This window comes from Trachurus japonicus, chromosome 18 (assembly GCF_045865225.1).
Source record: "Trachurus japonicus isolate A0001 chromosome 18, Traja_1.0".
Classification (NCBI taxonomy): domain Eukaryota; kingdom Metazoa; phylum Chordata; class Actinopteri; order Carangiformes; family Carangidae; genus Trachurus; species Trachurus japonicus.
The window spans coordinates 6,822,935-6,845,782 of NC_140924.1; the positions used below are offsets into that span (position 1 = coordinate 6,822,935).

Sequence of the window (22,848 nt, forward strand, 5' to 3'; positions counted from 1 at the left end):
GTTCCTCATTCTGTGAGATGATGAGATTAGTAAATAGTATTTATGAGCTACACCGTCTCTCGTTATCCAGACATGAAGATGCTGACTGTGTGTCTTCTTGTCTGTGCCATGATGGCACTGACTACAGCTGTGGGTAAGTCGTTCTGAGCATTGCATCAAAAAGACAAAGATGATGTTTCTGTATTTGTCTGTGATGAAACAAATGAAAAAATAAAATAACTTGTGTTTGAAATCTTCCCAGCTCTTCCACAGGAAATCGCCAAAAGCGATCAAGGTCAGTGGGCATTCTTTTAGATTTTGATGAAAATGTGATGTTACTGAAAAAGCAAAAACTGGCAAACTCTGTTAATCAAGTTGTCTTTTCTACATTTTGGTTTTAAAAAAAGGTTTCAATGTTATACTTGAATGATGATGAATCTTAATACAGTAATTACATTTTTGCGTATTGGTTTCTATAGTATGTATGGAAGAGGATTGAGTTATGACTTTAAACCCAGAATTCTGACTTTTTTTTTTTTAAGTCAGAATTCTGAGTTTAAAGTCATAACGCACTTTTTTTTTTTTTTTTTTACCTAATCCTCTTCAGTACTACAGGAAGTCTAGAAAAGCATCTTTCCACGTCTTTTATCCCTTGTGCCATTAGGTTTTTAAACCTGCACCATTTTATTCACCTTTCTGAATTATTTATTTATTTCTATCTATGATTTTGTGTTTTCTTGATGACTGCTCCCTTAAATTAACTTCTTGCTTATTTAATTATTTATCCATTTTTTGCATTATATGATCATGTATGCTGTTTCTGTACTGGGATTTGACTTTGAACTAATTAATGAATGTGTTGAACAAATGAATATTGTATATAGTAATGGTAGATGCAAAAGTTAATTACCCTCTGGGATAAATAAATATATGTATTGTATTGTATTCTACTCTAGTCCAAATAAGAATAAGAGAGTAACGACACGCATTGGTCCAATGGAAGCGCCTCCTGATGGCGGAATATGGGTATTGCAAAAGTGCCCAAGAACTGACAACTCTGCATTGTTGGTGAATGAGCAAGTGCGGTATTTTCAATAATTTAAGGACATTTATAGATCACCCACATTAATAGCATCATCGTGGACCCCTTACAGATAAACATGAACACATAGGTGAGTAAAAAAACAAAAAACAAACAAAAAAAGTTTTCTACATGAATGTTTCAATCTATATTTTATAATAAACAAATTATAAGTGTAATTTGATATGACCAAGACACTAAAAACAAAAACACGGCCGTTTTCATCAATTTACAAGCAAGTGGGCAACACATATTGGAGTGAATGAGTTTTCTGGGCGCTTTTGCAATACCCACATCCTGCCACTCAGGGCGCAAAACCCTTACCACGGGAGTCAATGGTGGTGTCGTTACTCTCTTATTCCAGTGCTCTAGTCCAAAATAACCTGCAGGGTTACTCATCTACATACGTTAACCCTTAATGATGTGTGTGTTTTTTTCAATCATTAAAGGGAAGAAAATCTTAAAATATAACTTGAAACTCAACTGTAATTGATTCGTCCTCAGTGGAGAGACACCTGGTCAAGAGGTCCATCTCTTGTTCTGGTGGTTGGTCTCTGTTCAATGGTCGCTGTTTCCGCTACATTCCAAAACGCTTGTCTTGGGCTAAAGCTGAGGTAATTGTGGTTATTCCGTTTGTTTCAATTTGACAGTTAGATTAACGAGTGTCTAGTTTTACACTCTCACTGTGTGACTTTCTACATTGTAGAGAAACTGTGAGTCCATGGGTGCAACCCTGGCGTCGGTGCACAGCGCCGAAGAATACCATCAGCTGCAGATGCTGATCATGAGCTCTTCTCATGAGCAAAAAGAAACATGGATCGGAGGCTCTGACGCACAAGAGGTATTTCATTCATTAATGTACAAAAATTAGTTGTTGAAAAACTTTGTCTAAAACACATAATCTCTTTAACTGCTGTCTAGGAGAAGGTTTGGTTGTGGAGTGATGGAAGTTCGTTCCACTATTCAAGCTGGTGCGAAGGAGAACCTAACAACCACAGACAGGATTGTTTGCAAATTAATTATTCAGGTAATTCAATACACTAATTCAGTTTTTATTGTGTATGAGTGGTCTAAATGACTAAAATGTGAACATTTTTTAGAAATGGATCTAATGTCAATTTGATATTGATACCAATTGACCCATGGCTAAGCCACGCCCCCAAACGCGATGAGCTAATCACAGTGCGCATAGCTAGCCCATACTCTCGGACATTCTCTGCTTCCACGTCCATTGAAATGCATTGAAGTTAGTCAGTTTTCATCCATTTTTATATGTTTTTTCTTAACATTTTAAATTTAAAATGGTCAAACGGTGTGCATGGGGTACATGCAACTCCGACACTAGGTATCCCGAGAGGCTGGGCGACGGGGTGGATTTTTTTAACCTTTTCCCAAGCCACATCTCAACCGAGAGAAGTGTCTGCTCTGGATAAAGTTATGCAGTAGACCACAACACCAACTAAACGTGGATAAAATTAACAAGGATGTCTACATCTGTTCTAAGTTAAGTCAACAACGTATTTGAGGCAACATATTGTCAGAGATGTTTAGATGTTAGCCAGTATCACAACTAAGCATAAAGCCCGCTAGCTTAATGCTAACGTATAATGTAAAACTCCTTAGACAGGCTAACAGAAGTTAGCCCGTCGCTATCGGCGTTTCGCGGCAACCGACAGCCATAGCAGTAAAGCTAAGTGAAGTTTTGGGGACTTCGAGATGATATTTAAACTTTCTGTCTCCAAAAATCATCAGTTGCCTCCTGTGAAATGTCTCCTACTGTGACGGCTGCCATAGCAACTGTCACCGAATGTTGACTGTTTGTCCGAGTGAGTGGAGGGGGCGGGGCTTAGCCAGAGGTCAATTGTCTCTGAACAGTGAGATACAGAACCAAACCCATTGTTTCTCGTCTTCTTCTAGTTTCCTGTGATGGTTTGTGCAGCACTGACTGACTCGTGTGTGTTTGTTGTTAACAGGTGAGAAGTGCTGGGATGATGTGCAGTGTAACAGACGTCTCCCGTTCATCTGCGTCAAGAAAACCAATGGATTCCTGTACTGAGTCCCCGTCATTATCCTCAATGACCTGAAGTCTCTATGATCTATTTCACATCTTTATTTCTGCTTTATCGCTGTAACGCTACTTAAGGAAGGAAGCGACAAGTGACATAAACAGGAGGTGGATGGGCTCTGCCCGTAATAAACCGAAGGTGTTATGGAAAGAAAAGCTTTAAGCACAACTTTACTCTGCACAGTGAACTATTCTTTCTTGTCTGAAAATTAAAAGTGTGAAGCATTGAAACAATCTGACTCTGACTGTTTGTTTGGGAAGTTTTTGGAGTTGTTGATATTTAACACCTCAATATATAATAATAGAAGGTACAAAACTTTGGTTAGCAATTCTCAAATCAATGTTAAGATTAAGATTAACTTTATTTGTCCTTGACAGGAAATTTGTCTTGGGTGCGGGTGCTAACACAGCTACCTCCTAAAAACACGTCATACTTCATACAAATACGCATATTCACATTCACATTCACATTATGCAATTTAGGGTGCACATAGTGTACACATACACATAAAAAAGTGCACATAGTATACACATACACATTGTGTTAATGACACAGACACTAAAAATGATACATTAAACTAAAAAGAAACTACTTGATCTTCCTCATCTTCCTCAATGTCAAAAACTCTTTGAGGATAATAAGTTTCTGCAAGACTATTTTTAGGTATGATGTAAGAGGCGGTTCAGTTTTGGTCACTGAACATTAAACAGGTCATTTTAATAATAAAGAGGAGCTGCTGTGACGTGTATTTTCAAAATATGTGCACTTGAAGTACAGCCATGTCACCAGTAGGTGGCAATAGACAGCAGTGAATATTATTATGTATTGTGTGTAATTGCAACTGGGAGGCCATATGTACTCTTATTCATTCATCTATGTATTACTTATTTATTTTCCTCATAATCATGTTAAATTTTTTTCTCTGTGCTTGTGACCGTGTTGTTGCTAAATGAATTGTCCTTTAGGGATAAACAAAGTTGTTTGGCTTGACCATCATCCAGCTTTAACAACTGGTGTTCTTGTGGCTGTGCACTATTCCTAACTCTAAATTTCATTTTATTGTTATTTCATGAATTATATTACACATAAAAAGTTTTACTTTATTTCTAAACTCATAATATTTAATAATAACTATTAACATCCTGTGAGATTATATTTACAATCAGATTGTTAATCAGATTGTAGTGGAAATAAAATGGATCAGACAATATACGGTAATAATGTTTTTACATTTATTTACACAATAAAATATACATTAATTTATTTACATAATAAAACAGAGAAGACGTAACTATTTGGTGATGAAATGACCAGATCAGATTCAGGGGCACATGACCCTGATGTTTTTCAAATCTCCATATTTAGTGGTTCATTTGTGAGGTCAGACATGTCTGTTGGATTTTCTTCATCATGTGTGCGTCTATGTCGACGGCAACATGAGATGATCACAATAGAAACAGCAGGGAGGAGCACCATCATAGACCCAAATATCGGATAAGGGATTTCAGGTTTGACCTCGGTGAGATCACCTGAAACGATGGAGCACAGAGCAGCTCAGTGTTTATATAGAAACGTGTCTCAGGACATTAACAGAACCAGTGGAGAAGGTTGTGAAGATTTCTACCTGTGATGTGAATCTGAGTGTCTCTGGTCTGGTTGATGAGCTTCTGTTGGACTCTACAGGTGAAGTTGTTGGTCTTGTGTCTCTTCTCCACAGTCACTCTGCTGCTGACAGTATAGAGGACATCAGGACCTCTGACTGTCTCTGTCGGTCCAGCAGAGAGCAGCTTTCCCTCAGCGTCCAGCCACAGCAGCTCAGGCTCTGGAAACCAGCCTTTAGACTCACACTGTAACAACAATGAGCCCCTGTTACTGGCAGCAACCTGTATGACAGGTGAGGAGACTGAACCTGAGGACAAGAGGAGAAAAGTCTCTTTTAAATATTGAGGTGTTAGTTAGATTAGATTAGATTAGATTAGATTATACTTTATAATCAGATCACTCTGAAATTTGTCTTGCGTCCCATGACGTCCAAAGTTTCACATAAATAATACAAAATACAAAAAACATAGTTCAACTCAGTAACTCAACACAGAGTCATACTCACCAACAATGAGATGGACAGAAGCTTCTCCCTGCATTGAGTCAATATAACATCTGTATTTTCCTTCATCAGACAGTTTCACATTGAAGATTTTCAACGAGACGTTTCCTCGTTCCAGTTCATCAACAAACACTCGAGTTCGATTTTTATAAGACTGATTTTGAATCCAATACTTCCATCCCTCTTTGTGAATATGGATGTATTTTGGGTCCAAACCAGGTTTGATCCACATCACTGTCTTGCCAGAGGCACTGATGGGAGGTTCAAGGCGACATGGTAGAATGACATCATCACCAGCCAAAGCTGTGATTGGTTGATGTGAACAAACCAACTTTGACTGAGCTGCAGGTGAAAGAAGAAACACAGTAACAAAAGTGTTAAGTGTAAAGTGCTTCTAGATAATATAATGTATATGATGATTTGGTGCTATACAAATAAAACAAAATTGAACAAATTCTCAAATTCATAAAACTACAGAGCAAAAAAAACCTGTATAATAGTGTTTTTAGTTTATACCTAAAAATGTTTTAGATTGATAGTGTCAGAGAATAAAATCCAATGATAGCTATAAAAGTCCGTGTGTCAGAGATGTATCATACCTCCAAATGACTGCAGAAAAAGAAGATGGACAACACGGAGAGGGAAAATGACGCAAGTAGAATCCATCATTGATGTACATGTCTGAATTCAGCTTCCTGTGTTTCTGGAAACATAAATAAAAAGTTGTAAAATGGAAGCAGAGACTCACTCAAGTTGTGGTTATAAAAATAAACACAGAAGCCTTTAGGTTTAGACTGACTAGATGTTTATTTTGAAATCAATGGTGGAACAACCAAACAACTGCGTGTGTCTCTTAAGAGAAATTACAACATCAACCTAAATGTCTGAGTTGGTGCTTAACTTTATTTTTCTTAAATAAGATGCTTCTCAAAGACCCGACCAGTTATTTTCTATTGTGTTAAAAAAAGGTTCACATGATGTGTTGCTACTGAAATTTAAGTAAAACCGAAATTAACCATTTAGTCAGTTGACAAATGAGACACATAATGTACAGAACTATTGCTTTGAAAACGATTGAAAATATGTTAGAAATCATTTCAATACATAACATAAAAGAATAGTGCTTAAAAATAAGATTGATAAAAACCTGATTGGACAGAGCAGCGTGCTGATCCTCACACTGACTGGGTGTGACTCAAATCTGTACTATACAGTACGTATATTTGAGGAAGTGAAATGAGGATGTGACTGTGCCATTTGTCTGGACAGTGAGAGAAAAAGTAAAAGAGAGACAAACTACAGTAACATGCATGTAGCAGCAGCATGTATTTATTAAATTATTTAAAAAAAAGAAAGAAAAATATAGATTTGCACTGGTAAATGCCCCCCAAAATTTAATGTGAATGGAGCTGTTAACGCTTTGATCTTTACAGATTTTCTTGTGTCCTAAAGAAACATTTACCAGTGTGTGAACTTTCTTTTCCTTTTCCCTTAGAATTGAAAACAAATTGGGTAACTACAGATTAAGAACTGAAACACACCCAGTCAGCTTCACCACAGTTAGGAATGATGTGATCAAGTTGGCACTTATTGGAAATAAGTTTGGGGGAAGGACGTCGCATGATGCCTGTGGTCAGACTTGATCTCTGAGATTCTGTATGAAATGTTTTTGTCCGTGTCTGCCAGTGTCTCTGTCATGAGGCCAAAACATGTGGATTATTTATACACCCAGATGTTATCAAGCAACATATCATGTATCTGGAGTGCTTGTTTCCACATGTGAGAGTGTCAGTGTGTGTGTTTTGTCTTGACCACTAAATGCTAATGTGGCAGATGTGCTGACTAAACATTAGTTGGAGTTCAGAAGAGCTCACACATGAGGTCTGAGGTCAGGATTCAGCTGATGAAGATAATAAAGATCATAAAAACACAAAACTCCCAGAGACCAATGATGAAACAACAGATACTGGTGTGAAGACAATCAGACACTAGAAAAACGACAATGTAAAAGAAGAACAACTTTATGTCTAAAAAAACAAAACTTCACAAGATGTAAAACATGGTATTCAAGAGGATTATACAGTAGAACAAAAAGGAGTGATTAAAAATGTTTTTATCAAAATGGAGGAAAGAGGAAAAGGAACCGCTGCTTTAAACAATGTTTAAAACACAAACAAACAAACTTAACAACTTAAGGACACAAAATAGCTCATGACATCATGTTCAAATCAGAATAACTAAAAAACAAATAAGTCTTATATCCAAACAAGGATTCTTCAGGAGTCATGAAATTACACAATGCACAGTCAGCACTACTTATAGGAGGAGTGATGAGTCAGCAGCTGTAAACAAAACGGCAGAATCAAAGATGGCGTCCAGGAGCAACTATATATAATGTGGGGCAGATGAACAAAGGGCCCAGTTACTATGGTTTCCATGGGGAGAAGAGAAGCTGCTTCACAGAGTCCAGTTGTTTCTGTCTGATAAACCTCAGTCATCCAGGTTCTGTGGCTTCAGTGCTGTTGTGGGGATCAACTTCTATTTTCTCCTTTAGTGATTTGATTTGATTTGATTTGATTTGATCAACTTTATTAATCCCAGAGGGCAATTCTGTTCGGCAGTCCACCAAGAACAATACAAGCTCATCCACAACAACACAACAACACAACAACACAAACTCAACAATACAGACTCATCCTCCACATTCATACCTACATACTGTACATACGCACAGGTGCCAGTTTGTGTTTACAATGTCAGTGGAAGCAAAAGATGTCCACCTTTGTCTCCCGTTTGGCCTTCCAGCGTGTAAAAAAAAAAAAAAAAATCAAAAATCAAAATAAATAATCAATAAATCAATAAATCAAAAAAAATAAAAAATATTATTAGAGCAGATTGATGTTAACCTCAGGTGTAGCTGGAGTTGGAGTTGAAGTTGGTTCTGTCCGGCCTTTTCTTAGACCTCGGCCTAAAGAAACAAAAACAAACAGTAGATCTGTCAGAACCACCTGTTTTTCTGCTCTTTGACCAGGTCAGATTCAGATTCAGATTCAGAGTCACATGAGGACACATCACCTTCACCACCTCAGTCTAACACTGTGCAGACATCCAACTCTAGCCACGTTTATGTGCATCTGATTATAATCATTCTGATCAGAAATTCCAACGTCAATGTTCACATAGACGCTAAATAACGTGAAAAGATTAAAACATGCGTGTACATGCATCAAACAGTCAGATGAATTGAAAAAAGTAGAAAAAGCAGCTTTTTTAAAAATCTAAATGGACCTGTATCGTGTGCTGCAAACATTCCTGTTGTTTCTGGTTTTCTCGGTAATGAAGCTGCAGCTACAGCAGTTTCTCCTTCTTCCTTCCACCGGCATTAACCACCATCTTGATTGGGAAGAAATTTCTTCCTAAATGTGCCCGCTCAGGTTTAAATGATGCAGTCTCCTCTTTTATTCTAATTATTTGTGTCAATGCCTACTGCCACCATGTGTTAAAAAAGGAAATTGCTATGACTCAGTCAGAGGAGGTGAAACTTTTGTCAGAACAAACATTCACTGTGACGAACTCAGAAAACACTTTGTAGCTGTCACTCAAGATTTCACACAGCAGTTATGACCAAATGTCACTCAAATGGTAATATATACATATATATATTTGATATAAGCCTCTAGTTAGCCTCTAGGGTGTACTGTAACTTAGTTTGAGTGGTGGAGGTATTGGAGGAGATTCTTGTTGAACTAAATATGGAAAAAAAAGAGAAAAAATGATTCTACAGCCATTGAACTTTTTTGTGAAGGTATGTTAGGCAAATAAAAGTAGCAGATATGGCTATTTAGAAAAAAACGTAGGTAAATGAAGACGAGAAAATTGTTACTTACTGGATCTTCTACAGTAAATTATGATGCCGGTGATGATGGCGATGACAATGACGCTGCCGATGCCAATGCCAATTATCTTGGGTGTTGTAAGCGTTTCCCCTGAAAGAAATTATATAAATTTTTCTTCAGCTTAGACTTCTAAGATAATACTCATCCATTTTCCACAACCACTTTTCCTGCTCAGTGGCTAAAATTCAAACTCACAGACAATTTGATGAATTCTTAATGTAATCCTTATTTTCAATGGAAACCAGCACAACAAATGGATCATTAACCATATTTCTCCTCAATCTACAATGATCAAAGTAAATAATAACTAGATAAAGTAGCATTTGATGGAAATACGTGTGAATGCTGAAAGCAGCTGAACGCTGTTGCAGAATTAGCAAATAGTGCAAGCAGTGATCACCATACAAATGTTTGACCGAGGTAGGAATCAAAGCCCTGCGAGCTAACCACTAGGCTACAGACAGAGACAGTATGTGAGGGGCAAAGAAAACCTTTAATAAGAGGATCACTGGCTTCTGCTTAAAGCAGAAGTAAGTGATATATTTGTGTTAATATAAGTCTTAAATAGTTATATCTTCCGACAGCAATCACTTACATAGAGTGTTTGGTCTGAAACACGGGTCTGTCAGTCCCTCTGCTCTGCTCTGAGCCGAAGAGAAAACATTTATCGTATCCTACAGTTTTTATCCAATGAGGAGAGAGAACGGCATGCAGGGCTGTGTGTGCAGCCAAGGGACGCCGTGAATGTGACGACGTAGGGACGAGGGCTGTTATGGTGCGTTCAAGGAAACTCGTATTTTTCCGACCGTGAAGTGGTACCAGTTCGATCTGGTACGAGTTCACCGGTCGGAAGTTACGAGTGGCCGTTATAGTGACTTTCACCGGTAAAACAGGTCGGAAAAACACGAGTGGGTTGCCTGAAACGCTACAAAGTCGTAAGTTGTGACTTGAAGCTGTAATTTACGATTTCAAAAGCCTGCCTGGAACGCAGCATTAGCGAAAACAACCGGACCACTTACTTCTGCTTTAAAAAAAAAGTAGGTGAATTAAAACAAATTAAAAAGCACTTAACAGCAAGTTATAAAGTTGAGCTCCTTCTCCTGCTACTGTGAAAAAAATGCATTGGGCTGAATGAGAGCAGAGAGCTCCCTGGCTGCATTTAAAAAATATTTTAAATTATTATCTAAGTCTCTTTGCATTTTTGACCAGAATTTTAGCCAGAAGACAAGTGTGGCTACAAAACTGGAGAAAATAATGTGTCTAGAGTTTAATTTGTGGCCGTGCTGACAGTTTAGCCAGAAAAACTCTAGAATGCTTTTTTGCCTCTCTCCACTCTGGCTGACGATGTCACCACTCTAGCTCTGCTCGTTAGACGCAACACACACCCATTATAAAGCTGAATTTTGTCAAAAAACGTAATGATTTTAAAACTGCCAAATATCAGAAACTGTTGAAGATATCAATAAGCTGAGTCATAGAGGAACACTTAAAAAGTTTGTCTACAGCTTAGAATTTGAATGGAGTCTCTAGCAGAAAGTATGGTGAAGCTTTAGTGGCTGAAAGAAGAAAGAAGATTTGAAGAGTTTGAAGACTGTTCCAATGCATTCTCTATGGGGGGGAAAAAAATCAGAAAAAGTTAAATATTTGAAAAAGTATAAAAAGTATGAAAAATTTGAATACATCCGATAAAGTCCAGAAAAAGCTGCACGTTTTGATATATGAATTGTTGAAATAGCACAAAGTATGAAGGACTAGAAGAAGACCGTAAAAAGGCGGAAGAAAATGGCCGAACAGAAGAACAATAGCTTTCAGCATTCACACTAATAAAAGACAAAAACAGGACTAACACACATCTCAACAAGCTGATGGAGCCTGACATTTGCTTTTATTTGCTGGTTTGGGTCAATTAACCTGAAGAACCGCAACAGACTTCAGGGCATAGTCAGAGTGTGCAGTAAAATTGTTGGTATTCCACTAAAAGACATTTCCTTGCTGTACAAAACTAGGGCCCTAAATAAAGCAAAACTTGTCCTGGCTGACCCTATAGCCATCCCTTGGCACCTGAATTTAAACTGCTCCCATCCAGACGCAGATTTCATGTGCCAAGATGCAGGACCAACAGATTAAAAAAACCCTGGGTTCCAGTGGCCATTGGCCTTCTTAACAATTGACAGCACTGTGGTCACTTTAACTCCTGTTTCATCCAGGATGGCATTGTTGCACTTTATTGGTTGTTTTATTTTATTAACGATTGCTAATTGTTGTCCTGTGTGTGTATTTTATTGTTATTTTTATTATTAGCTTATGTCATCGTCATCGTTGTGTCACTGTTGTGCTTTTTGTTTTTATTGTTGTTTTACTGTTGTTTTATGCTGCTGGCTGCACTACAAATTGCCCCCCGGGGACAATAAAGATCTCTTGACTTGACTTGACTTGAACACTGATCACATCAAAGTTAAATCTGCACGTAGATGACATTATGGTGTGTATGGGCTGGGGTGAGGTGGTTGGGGGGTATACATAAAAAAATGTTGCAATATGTTTTAAAACAATGACAAACATGAGAAATACCGGTGAAAATGAAGAGGTATTTACATGAAGATTTACTTACAAGGATCAGTTTGGTTGGAGTTATTCCCTCGATCTGTTGAAAAGTGTAAAATAATGAGCATTTTGTGCTTATGTACCTAATGATTTTTAACATTTTACAGTAATAATATTTTACAGTTCTCTCCTGTGTGAAAGGTTAAGATGTACTCACCAACAGAGAGGTAAACAGAGAGGTGAATACTGTCCTCTGTATACTGCTTAGACACAAAAACTTCACAAGTGTAGTTTCCTTGATCCTTTTCTGTCACATTGGTCAGCTTCAGTGAAACGTTTCCTTTGTCTAGTTCAGTGTCAGACATAAATGTTCTGTTTTTGTAGTTCTCATCTTGACCCTGCAGATTATGCCCTTCACCTTTATAAATATGCACTGTGGTTTTGTTGAATTTCCACTCCACTCTTGCTGGTTTCGTATTGTGTGGATGTTGAAGAGAGCAGGAGAAGATCACATCATCACCAACTGCTGCGTGAACCGGTCCTTCACATTTCAACACTGGTTTTTCTGAAGAAACAAACATTACATTTAATATGTTGTAACACCACTGAACACGTTACTGATTTAAAGTACAAGGTCTGGTCCTAACTGAGGGATTCATTTGAATTCGGACACAATCTTCAGTCAAATCTAATCCAAATGTGTGTGTGTGAGAGAGAGAAAGGCCCGAGGCCCCGAGATTAAAACCACTAAGTACTGGCTGAACCACTGTGACAACTGGTTAAACTCAAAAAGAACTTCTCAACAAACTAGTTGGGCAACGTGATTGTGTAGTGTTTAAAGAAGATGTTAGATAGAGGTAAACCATGACACTAATAAATGCCTTCAAACATAAAAAAGCAACAATACTTAAAAAGAGTATAATAGTTTGACTTTGTTTAAAAGGAGAAGCTGATGAAAGATCAGAAAAGGACATTGACCTACCTGAGGCATCAGGCACTGGCGCAGATATAAACACAACAACGATCGACAACAAAAAGAAGCTCCTCATTTCCACTGAATAGAGATTTAACAATCCACCACGGCTCAGAGAAACCAGATGAGACACAGTCGACTGGGGTTCTTTAACACGCTATTACAAGTAGCCTACAGTAGATAACAAGGGCAACTGGAAATGACTTTCTCTTTCTCCTCGCTCCACTCCACTCCTACTGTATCACCTGTGACGCTTTGATTATTGCAACATAATTAAAAACCCAGTTAGCACTGATACTGTATCACCCAGTGTAACAGACTTTAAAAGGACTTTTCCATTACCACTAAGGCGCCACTTCAGATTTCACTTCAGATTTCTTCCTGTTTACATTTATGACCATCTATCATCAGACTTTATCAGAGACATTTTATCTGGCTCAGTCACCTGGTTAAATGCTACAGTGTGAACTCTAATCTCAGATAGACAGATACAGACAGATACTTTGATCCCAAGATGGGAAATTACAATGCAGCAGCAGCATTACACACAGTGACAATAACAACACAATTAAATAAAATGAACAACCTATACATAATAAATAGCAATATAAAATGCAATATAAAAAATGTGTAGACAACAAATAAGCAGCATTGATTGTAGTGCAAAACAATCTGCATCTTACTTTTATCCTTCATTCACATTTAACCCAATTATAACACTGGATAATGCAGACAAAACATTCCACCTGCTTGTTTTTTTAAATTATTATTAGCCTATTATTTAGATTAAACTTTTCTTGAAATGTCTTCTTTTTAAAGGATACAGATTTAAAAATAGATGAAACCAAACAATCAAAAAATGACAAAGGGCTGATAAAATAAAAAATTAGGGCCGGGACTTTATCGCGTTAATTACGATTAATTAATTACACGAAAATTAACGCGTTAAAAAAAATTAACGCATTTTAATCGCACTTATTAATTTTTTCTTTTTTATTTTTTTTTCAATTTTTTTTTTCTTTTTTTTTTTCTCTCACGTGTGTCTACGTGCGGTGCGCCTGCACGCGAGAGAGGCGGCAGTTTGAGAGGCTGACTGGCAGAGATGAGAGCTGGTGAAACGCTAGCATGGTTATTTAAAACACCATCTCTGATCTCTGCCTGCACATAGATACACAGACACGGGCGCACGCTAAATGCGCTATATAGCGCTAATTGCTCAGCTGTAGTGCTATATCTATGACCTGTCACTGTCACAGGTGCAGCTCATCTCATTATGATAGGACTTCACCCTCAGAGCTCTGTCTTCAGACCGTCCTGACCTGTCCCTGAACATCACACAGAGACAACATGGAGCTGCTGTGTGATTGGTTACTGAGTTTTATTAATGTTTACATCAGGCTGTGTTCAACAAATCAGTTTATGCTACTGTGATTTAAAGCAGAAGTAAGTGATATATTTGTGTTAATATAAGTCTTAAATAGTTATATCTTCCGACAGCAATCACTTACATAGAGTGTTTGGTCTGAAACACGGGTCTGTCAGTCACTCTGCTCTGCTCTGAGCCGAAGAGAAAACATTTATTGTATCCTACAGTTTTTATCCAATGAGGAGAGAGAACGGCATGCAGGGCTGTGTGTGCAGCCAAGGAACGCCGTGAATGTGGCGACGTAGGGACGAGGACTGTTATGGTGCGTTCAAGGAAACTCGTATTTTTCCGACCTGTGAAGTGGTACCAGTTCGATCTGGTACGAGTTCACCGGTCGGAAGTTACGAGTGGCCGTTATAGTGACTTTCACCGGTAAAACAGGTCGGAAAAACACGAGTGGGTTGCCTGAAACGCTACAAAGTCGTAAGTTGTGACTTGAAGCTGTAATTTACGATTTCAAAAGCCTGCCTGGAACGCAGCATTAGCCAAAACGACCGGACCACTTACTTCTGCTTTAAGTAGCCTAGTTAAATACTACAGTAATCATCATAGTGTATTGGAAGGAAAGACCATTTAATCTGTATGTATCAAATATCGATTAATGAATTAATGGATAATTTGCATCCCTAGTCTGTTGGTCTTGGTTAAGTACCTTGAATGCTTAAGCTTATGTATTCAGTCATTCAATGATATACTAAAATCCATGTGAAAAAAAAATGCTTCTCACTGTTCTCAGGTCAAATATTTATATGCGATTAAAATGCGATTAATTGCGATTAATTAATTACAAAGCCTCTAATTAATTCGATTAATTTTTTTAATCGAGTCCCGGCCCTATAAAAAATGTATCCACTTTGATTCGCAGACACTTAAATTATGACTTCTTTTGTTGTTCTGTATTGTTTTTAACAAAGTAATGTTGTAAACTAAGGTTGCCTGTCACTGTTTGCTAACACATCCACCGTCTATACACGCCAAGGTGCGTTCACTGTTCATACCTGAATAAACAGTGATGAACAACTTCCAAACACATAATACCCCGTGTAACAGTGTTTACATATTTTAAAATTATTCTTAATAACCCCGAAAACTGAGGGTTACACAAAGCAAAACTGTATGGTGGCCTCAAACTTTAAGGTTCAACACACTGCTGCTAAGGAAACGCATAGAAACACTGCAAAAACTCAAAATCTTACCAAGAACATCTCATTTCTAGTCAAAACAAATCTCATTCTACTTAAAATAAGACTCATCACATAAAAAGTAGCTTGTTTTTAGACACTTTTTACTTCTTTCAAGCAGATTTTCACTAGAAATAATCTGATAATGGGGCAAGTTTTTCTTTCTTATTACAAGCACAAAAAACTTGCTTTCACTGGCAGATTTTTCTACTTATTTCAAGTGAAAATTTGTTTGAAACAAGTGAAAATTATCTAAAAACAAGTTAATTTTTAGGTGATGGGTCTAATTTTAAGTGAAAAGAGATGAGTTTTGACTAGAAATGAGACATTCTGACAAGAAATAAGACAACTATTTTTGGAAAGATTTTGGGTTTTTGCAGTGAAGACACAAATGCACAACCAATTATGAAAACTACTTAGTCATATTAAACCAAACAAAATCGCTTTATTCTCAAACCTCACTACTCACTCACGTAGATGTGAGTTTGTGTGTTGTGTTTATGAAGTTGTCTTCTGAATTTATAACTTATGTGTGGCCTTTGTGTGAGTCAGTTGTTGTGTGTTGAGCTTTATGGGCCATTGTAAAATCGTCATTATTTGTACTGGCCAATCATTTACAAGATTTTGATAATGCAGGGTGTAAGTACAACTTTAATCCACCAGGGGGCCCTGGAGGAACTGCAAATAATAAGTGCAGTGCATATTGAGTAAAACTGACTCCTCCTCGGGCTAATTGGTGTCATGTGGACGAGAACTGTGAGTGAGTGTGGTTGTAAATTTTAGTTTTTTAGTGCAGAGTGTTTCGTTTACATGTTTGTGTATCCATCAACATGTTCTTGGAAGTTCAGTCAAGTTCAGAAAACCATTGACCTCAGTGGAAATTCACAGTAACTGGGCACATAAAGCTCAACTTTTAAATATAAAAAAACAAAAAAACTTTCTATTTTGTTCTAACCTCTGAAAACACGTTTTATTTTTCAATGTTTTCCCTTCATCAGTGACTTTGCATAAAAAAAAAACAAGTGTGATGTGAAGTATGAGAAGAAAAACAAAACAATAAACAATTACAGAGATTAAAAAAAGATAATACAATTCTGTACTGTCTCAGTTCGAGCACTTGTATCTGTACAGGGTTTAGAGCGTCACAAGTTGTAGAAAATCCTTAATGATGATTCAGCAGGACGGATATGAAGATGAGTCTCACGCAACATCTTTTTTAACTCCTATTTGATTAACTTGCTTGTCACTTGACAGTATTAATTCTCATATTTATTTTCATCCATTTGGAGAAAAACTACGCTATCAAATTAATTTATCAACTTTTCGTCTAAATAGTGTAACTGGGTCTCTGTCAGCGTTTCTAAACACCGATCATTTTTAGCAATTTAAGTTGGGGGGAAAAATAAAAAATAAAAATAATCTACATTTCAGTGTGTATCAGAGTTAGTGGTTATGCAGGGTTATTGTGAAACGCAAGCAACTGAATACTGTACATACAGTAAAAGCTGGTGCAACATTTTCACTACTCTGAGTTTGGCCTCACACTGAACTGGTACTTTTGTGAACATGTTGTATCTGCAAGTCATGTCCGGGATGAAGAAAGCTTTCCTGTTTTTCTTGAACTGTTTTTTGTCCTTGTGTGTTTCTCAATAATTTTCAAAGCATCTTTACCGACACATGATGTCCAAACTAAAGTGACTACATTTTAAAGAAATATAGTATCTGCTGATGTAGTATTGGGCACATTGGTGCATCTAAACATTCAACAGTTTTACAACTTACTAACTGAGCATGATTAAAATGGCATCTGGTGCAAAGCACAAAAATGTGGTTTGAATGAAACATTTGCATTTATGGAAACTGACTGTCCTTAGGATAAAAACATACATACATAGAGGTCCAGCAAGACCCCAGCAACTAAATTTTTGACAAATTAGAGGCCTGGAACTGGTACTTTGTTTATGCAGGGGAAGAGGGTATAAATGTGGGCAAAAATGGATCCATGCAACTCAAGACTCCTAGAGATAATCACAGAGATAAAAAGGGTATCAATTTTCACTTAGTATGTTATAAATAACCCCCTTTTTATGTGCTATTCTCACCACTTTTTTTCAGGGACTCTATTTTCTATTGAAGGGGTTAAAAGTCTGAAATTAATTAAATCAAAGGTTTGGTTCAATAGAGGAGAAGTCGATAAGAAGATTCATGCAAAAAAAGAAAAAGAAAAACTGGGAAAAAATGTAAAATATGCCTTTTTTAAGGCATCAAACACATTGGACACTGTTGTCCAATGTGGTACTTGTTCCAGTTTGGTTCTCCGAGTCACGTGGACAAAACTACAAACCCCAGGAAATCAATGTTGCTACTTATCAACGATATATCCAAGACTGATCTAATCCCTCCAGACCAAATGCAATTTGCATTCAGTTTGTTGGAAATAAATAACCACCTTTTCATGTGCTTTATTCACCACTTTTCCAGGGACTCTATTTTCTGGCATTGAAGGGTTAAAAGTCTGAAATTTATTAAATCAATGGTTTGGATCAATAGAGGAGAAGTGGATTAGAAGATTCATGCAAAAAAAACAACAACAAAAAAACAACAACAACTGGAAATAAATTGTAAAAATATGCCTTTCTTATGGAATCAAACACATTGGACATTTTTGTGGTATATGTCCCCGAAAAAAAACCTTAAGGTGCAAAGATTAAGCACTGATAACAAAATGTGTAAAAATGAGATAGCTATGTACTAAGAGGAAGTACAGTAATGATTGTGAAATTCCAAGCTATACAAGCCACACACACACACACATACACAACAAACTTAATTTATTATACTTTTTTTTAGATAAATATATAAAGTGGTTTTGTTTCTTCTGTAGATAAGTTCCCAAACATTAGTGTAATTAACAAAACTAAAAGTTTGTCAGTAACTTCTTTGAGGTTGTGACTATACTTTATCTCGCCTTGTGTCTGTCGTTGGTTCCTCATTCTGTGAGATGATGAGATTATTAAATAGTATTTAAGACGCCGCTACACCGTCTCTCGTTATCCCAACATGAAGATGCTGACTGGGCGTCTTCTTGTCTGTGCCATGATGGCACTGACTACAGCTGTGGGTAAGTCGTTCTGAGCATTGCACCAAAAAGACAAAGATGATGTTTCTATATTGGTTTGTGATCAAACAAATGAAAAAATAAAATAACTTGTGTTTGAAATCTTCCCAGCTCTTCCACAGGAAATCGCCAAAAGCGATCAAGGTCAGTGGGTATTCTTTCAGATTTTAATGAAAATGTGATGTTACTGAAAAAGCAAAAACTGGCAAACTCTGTTAATCAAGTTGTCTTTTCTACATTTTGGTTTTTAAAAAAGGTTTCAATGTTATACTCTTATACTACAATGATGAATCTTAATATAGTAGGCTATTTAAATTTTTGTGTATTGGTTTCTACAGGAAGTCTAGCAGGACAAAACGCCTTTCCAAGTCTTTTATCCCTTGTGCCATTAGGTTTTTAAACCTACTGTAGACAGCAACCATTTTAATCACCTTTGTGAATGATTTATTTATTTTTTATCTATGATTTCGAGTTTGCTTGATGACTGCTCCCGTAAATTAACTTATTGCTTATTTAACTATTTATTATTATTTTTTGCATTATATGATCATTTATGCTGTTTCTGTACTGGGATTTGACTTTTGTCTTGACTTAATGAAATGTCTTGAACGAATGAATATTGTATGTAATAATGGTAGCTGCAAAAGTGAATTGCCGTCTGGGATAAATAAAGTTGTATTCTATTCTATTCTAGTCCCAAATAATCTGCAGGTTTATACAGGGATTAGACAGGATTTTCATCTACATATGTTAACCCTTGATCATGTGTTTTGTTCAATCATTAAAGGGAAGAGAAACTTGAAACATAACTTGAAACTCAACTGTAATTGATTCGTCCTCAGTGGAGAGCCACCTGGTCAAGAGATGGTCCAGCTCTTGTTCTGGTGGTTGGTTTTCGGTCAATGGTCGCTGTTTCCGCTACGTTCCAAAACCTTTGTCTTGGGCTCAAGCTGAGGTAATTGTGGTTATTCCGTTCAGTTTTACAGTCAGATTAACGAGTGTCTAGTTTTATACTCTGTGTGATTTTCTTCATTGTAGAGAAACTGTGAGTCCATGGGTGGAAACCTGGCGTCGGTGCACAGCGCCTGGGAATACCATCAGCTGCAGTTGCTGGTCTTTGCCGCTGCTCATGAGCACAAAGAAACATGGATCGGAGGCTCTGACGCACAAGAAGTATTTCATTCATTAATGTACAAAAATCAGTTGTTTCAATAATTTGTCTAAAACTCATAATCTCTTTAACTGCTGTCTAGGACAATGTTTGGTTGTGGAGTGATGGAAGTTCTTTCCACTATTCAAGCTGGTGCGAAGGAGAACCTAACAACCACAGGGAAAAGCAGGATTGTTTGCAAATTAATTTTTCAGGTAATTCAACACAATATTTCAGTTTTTATTGTGTATGAGTGGTTAAAATGACAGACTAAAATGTGAAAAAATATAGAAATTGATCTATTTAATATTGATACCAATTGTCTCGGGACAGTTGAAATGGTGTGATACAAAACAAACCCATTGTTTCTAGTCTCATTGGACAGTTTCCTGTGATGGTTTGTGCAGCACTGACTGACTCTTGTGTGTTTGTTGTTAATAGGTCGGAAGTGCTGGGATGATTTGCAATGTAACAGACGTCTCCCGTCCATCTGCGTCAAGAGAAACAAATGATTCCTGCACCGAGTCCCCGACAGAATCTATTTCACATCTTTATTTCTGCTTTATCGCTGTAACGCTATAGGAAGGAAGCGACAAGTGACATAAACAGGAGGTGGATGGGCTCTGCCTGTAATAAACCGAAGGTGTTACGGAAAGAAAAGCTTTAAGCACAACTTTACTCTGCACAGTGAACTATTCTTTCTTGTCTGATGAACAATTAAAAGTGTGAAGCATTGCAACAATCTGACTCAGACTGTATATTAATGCAAGGTACAAAACGTCTCAAGTCAATGTTAATGACAGACACTGAAAATAATACATTGAACTAATAATTAACTAATTAATTTTCTTAATTTCATCTTCGAGTTTTCCACTATCATAAACTCTTTTTGAGTTTCTGCAAAACCAGTTTTCAACTTCTAGGTATGAGGCAAGAGACGGTTCAGTTTTTGGTCACCAAACTACTTCGAAAGACAAATATATCTGGGAACAGGTCCTTTTAAAAAGAGGAGCTGCTGTGACGTGTATGGTGAGGTGTATTTTAAAAATATGTGTACTTGCAGTACAGCCATGTCACCACTAGGTGGGAATAGACAGTAGTAAATATATTATTGTAGTATGAAGGGACTCGGGGAAAAGCCAAAAGCATTTTCCATTTCTAACTCTGATAAAGTTACATGTCTCCAGTGGATCAGTGTTTAGTGATGATGTCATCTGTCATGTGAGTCAAGTTCTTCCTGTAGCTTTTCTTTCCCTTCACAGTGATTGGTTGGTTTACTAGGCTGAAAATACAAATAAAAAAACACAATAATTACTACTGGAAACTATAAAAAATAGTTTGACATGTGTAAAAACTAAGACTAAACTACTGGAAGGTCTCAGGAGTGGAGAGAGTGCAGCTTAAAAAACGCAAGATTTACAAAATGTATTAAATATTTCAAACTCAAAACTCTAAGTGAGAGAGGAGAGGACTTCTGTGTGAGGTGTGAGTATTTCTTTGTGATTTTAAACTAAGTATTATGGATATTCCAGCAAGTTACCAACAGGAGCCTCATCTGCTCTGATCTGGCTGCACTCAGAGACTCACAGTTCAAATACTGTAAGTCTCTCTGCTGTGTTGATCACATGACATGAGAGAGGAAAAGTTTATCTACATTTGTGGAGAAAATTGTATGTGCAGTGGTGGTATTTGCTATGGGGAATGTGGACAAGCACCACAAATAATAATAATAAAAAAACTGTATTATATTACTAGGCTATTCAGTGTATTGGACTTACATTTTAGTTGTATTTTAATGTAAATTCAGGGGCACTTATTGTAGTTCAAAATTTCCAAATTTGTCAGAAATGCTCATATGCTTTGTAAGGTTATGAATCAAAAACTATTGAAGATATGAATATGTTGAGTAAATGTTCAACAGTTAAATTTTTTGTGAACATTTAAGAAGTTGGATGAAGTCTGTAGCTGAAAGTATGTAGAAGTAGTTTAAGTTGAAAGCTGTTGAAGATTTTTAGAGTTTGCCTGCTCTCATTCATTTCCTATGAGAGAAACATTGCAGAAAAAGTTGAATAGTTTAAGTATAAAGAAACAACAAAAAACAGAAAAAACATAAACCGTAGCAATAATGTCCAGAAAAGAGCTGCACATTTTTGATACTCAATGACTTAGTTTCATGTTTCTTTGTCACAAAAAGAGTGAGAAACCAACAACTTGTTTCATTGCTTCAACATATTTATTTTTCACACAAGACAGAAAGAAACGATTGACTCTACAGAATCAAACGGTGCTAAAAGCTTCACAGCCATAGAGAGGAAACACAAAGGTGAGATGGATCACTCTGCTTCTCATCCAGACGTCCACCATGATGTCTGGTTTGCTGCTTAACACACTGCACACTTAGCGAGGGCACTGTCGTCCTTGGCCTTGTAATATTTCTCTGCTTTTGCATCATCAACATAATCTGCAGGACAATTAAAGACAAAAAGACAAACACAGGAGAGAGTGAGCACCTTTACTCTGCATTTACTGAACCAAATAACATTTCATACAAGTATACCGGTAATGCACAAGTGAAAATGTTAAATTACCGGCTGCCAGCGCCACGACAGGCTCAGCGACAGAGTCCACCCCTGTTTATCCAGAACCAGATGAAATATCAAACATTAGTGTCAAATTGTGTGAAGTCTCCAGTTTGTCCTCAAAGTCCAAGGGGACATTTGTACTTGTAAGTTCAATACGACCTTCGTCCATTGACCTTCGTCATCAAGTTCATCAATAAGTCTCTTACTGAACAACTGACCGACAGTATCTATATAACATGTAGCGGTACTCACACTTGTCGACCTTGGCAGCCTTCTCATCAGCAGCACCTGGACAGAGACAGAGAACAACAACCGCTGTGTTTGAATCTGAGCCGGACAGAAACACTTTGACAGCAAAAATATAAACGTAGAAAATTAAAATTACCGACTGCCAGAGCCACGACAGGCTCAGCGACAGAGTCCACCCCTGTTTATCCAGAACCAGATGAAATATCAAACATTAGTGTCAAATTGTGTGAAGTCTCTAGTTTGTCCTCGAAGTCCAAGGGGACATTTGTACCAAATGTGAAGAAGGACGAAACCGTGACTTGTCAATACGACCTTTGTCCATTGACCTTCGTCATCAAGTTCACTGCAAAAACTCAAAATCTTACCAAGACTATTTGTCTTATTTCTAACCAAAATTTCATTTCTAGTCAAAACAAATCTCATTCTACTTAAAATAAGACTCATCACATTAAAAAGTAGCTTGTTTTTAGACACTTTTTACGTCTTTCAAGCATATTTT

General features: G+C 37.1%; 3 protein-coding genes across 3 annotated transcripts; 2 read left to right on the forward strand and 1 right to left on the reverse strand.

Moving 5' to 3' along the window:
• Positions 1-3,359, forward strand: LOC146968552 (ladderlectin-like). The gene is made up of 6 exons (XM_085759478.1): positions 1-133; positions 242-274; positions 1,565-1,674; positions 1,767-1,901; positions 1,982-2,087; positions 3,034-3,359. The coding sequence occupies exons 1-6, from the start codon at positions 43-45 to the stop codon at positions 3,114-3,116; spliced, it is 558 nt and encodes a 185-aa protein (XP_085615604.1). The 5' UTR covers positions 1-42; the 3' UTR covers positions 3,117-3,359.
• Positions 3,360-4,712: 1,353 nt separating this feature from the next.
• LOC146968553 (butyrophilin subfamily 1 member A1-like) lies at positions 4,713-12,661 on the reverse strand. Its single transcript, XM_085759261.1, has 3 exons — positions 12,653-12,661; positions 5,234-5,624; positions 4,713-5,035 (listed from the first exon to the last, which is right to left on the reverse strand). Exons 1-3 carry the CDS (start codon positions 12,659-12,661, stop codon positions 4,713-4,715), a joined length of 723 nt encoding a protein of 240 aa, XP_085615387.1.
• A 5,631-nt stretch (positions 12,662-18,292) lies between these two features.
• Positions 18,293-20,260, forward strand: LOC146968554 (ladderlectin-like). The gene is made up of 6 exons (XM_085759479.1): positions 18,293-18,371; positions 18,480-18,512; positions 19,211-19,323; positions 19,407-19,541; positions 19,622-19,733; positions 19,960-20,260. Exons 1-6 carry the CDS (start codon positions 18,311-18,313, stop codon positions 20,028-20,030), a joined length of 525 nt encoding a protein of 174 aa, XP_085615605.1. The 5' UTR covers positions 18,293-18,310; the 3' UTR covers positions 20,031-20,260.
• The last annotated feature ends 2,588 nt before the right edge of the window (positions 20,261-22,848 follow it).

Bases quoted from the DNA above. Each gene is read 5' to 3' on its own strand.
- LOC146968553 (XM_085759261.1), bottom strand. The intron at 5,036-5,233 runs GTGAGTATGACT...TCTTGTCCTCAG, and splicing joins TTCTGTCCATCTCATTGTTG to GTTCAGTCTCCTCACCTGTC.
- LOC146968552 (XM_085759478.1), top strand. From the start codon at position 43: ATGAGCTACACCGTCTCTCGTTATCCAGACATGAAGATGCTGACTGTG. The intron at 134-241 runs GTAAGTCGTTCT...AAATCTTCCCAG, and splicing joins GGCACTGACTACAGCTGTGG to CTCTTCCACAGGAAATCGCC. The intron at 2,088-3,033 runs GTAATTCAATAC...TGTTGTTAACAG, and splicing joins TTTGCAAATTAATTATTCAG to GTGAGAAGTGCTGGGATGAT.
- LOC146968554 (XM_085759479.1), top strand. From the start codon at position 18,311: ATGAAGATGCTGACTGGGCGTCTTCTTGTCTGTGCCATGATGGCACTG. The intron at 19,542-19,621 runs GTATTTCATTCA...ACTGCTGTCTAG, and splicing joins GAGGCTCTGACGCACAAGAA to GACAATGTTTGGTTGTGGAG. The intron at 19,734-19,959 runs GTAATTCAACAC...TGTTGTTAATAG, and splicing joins TTTGCAAATTAATTTTTCAG to GTCGGAAGTGCTGGGATGAT.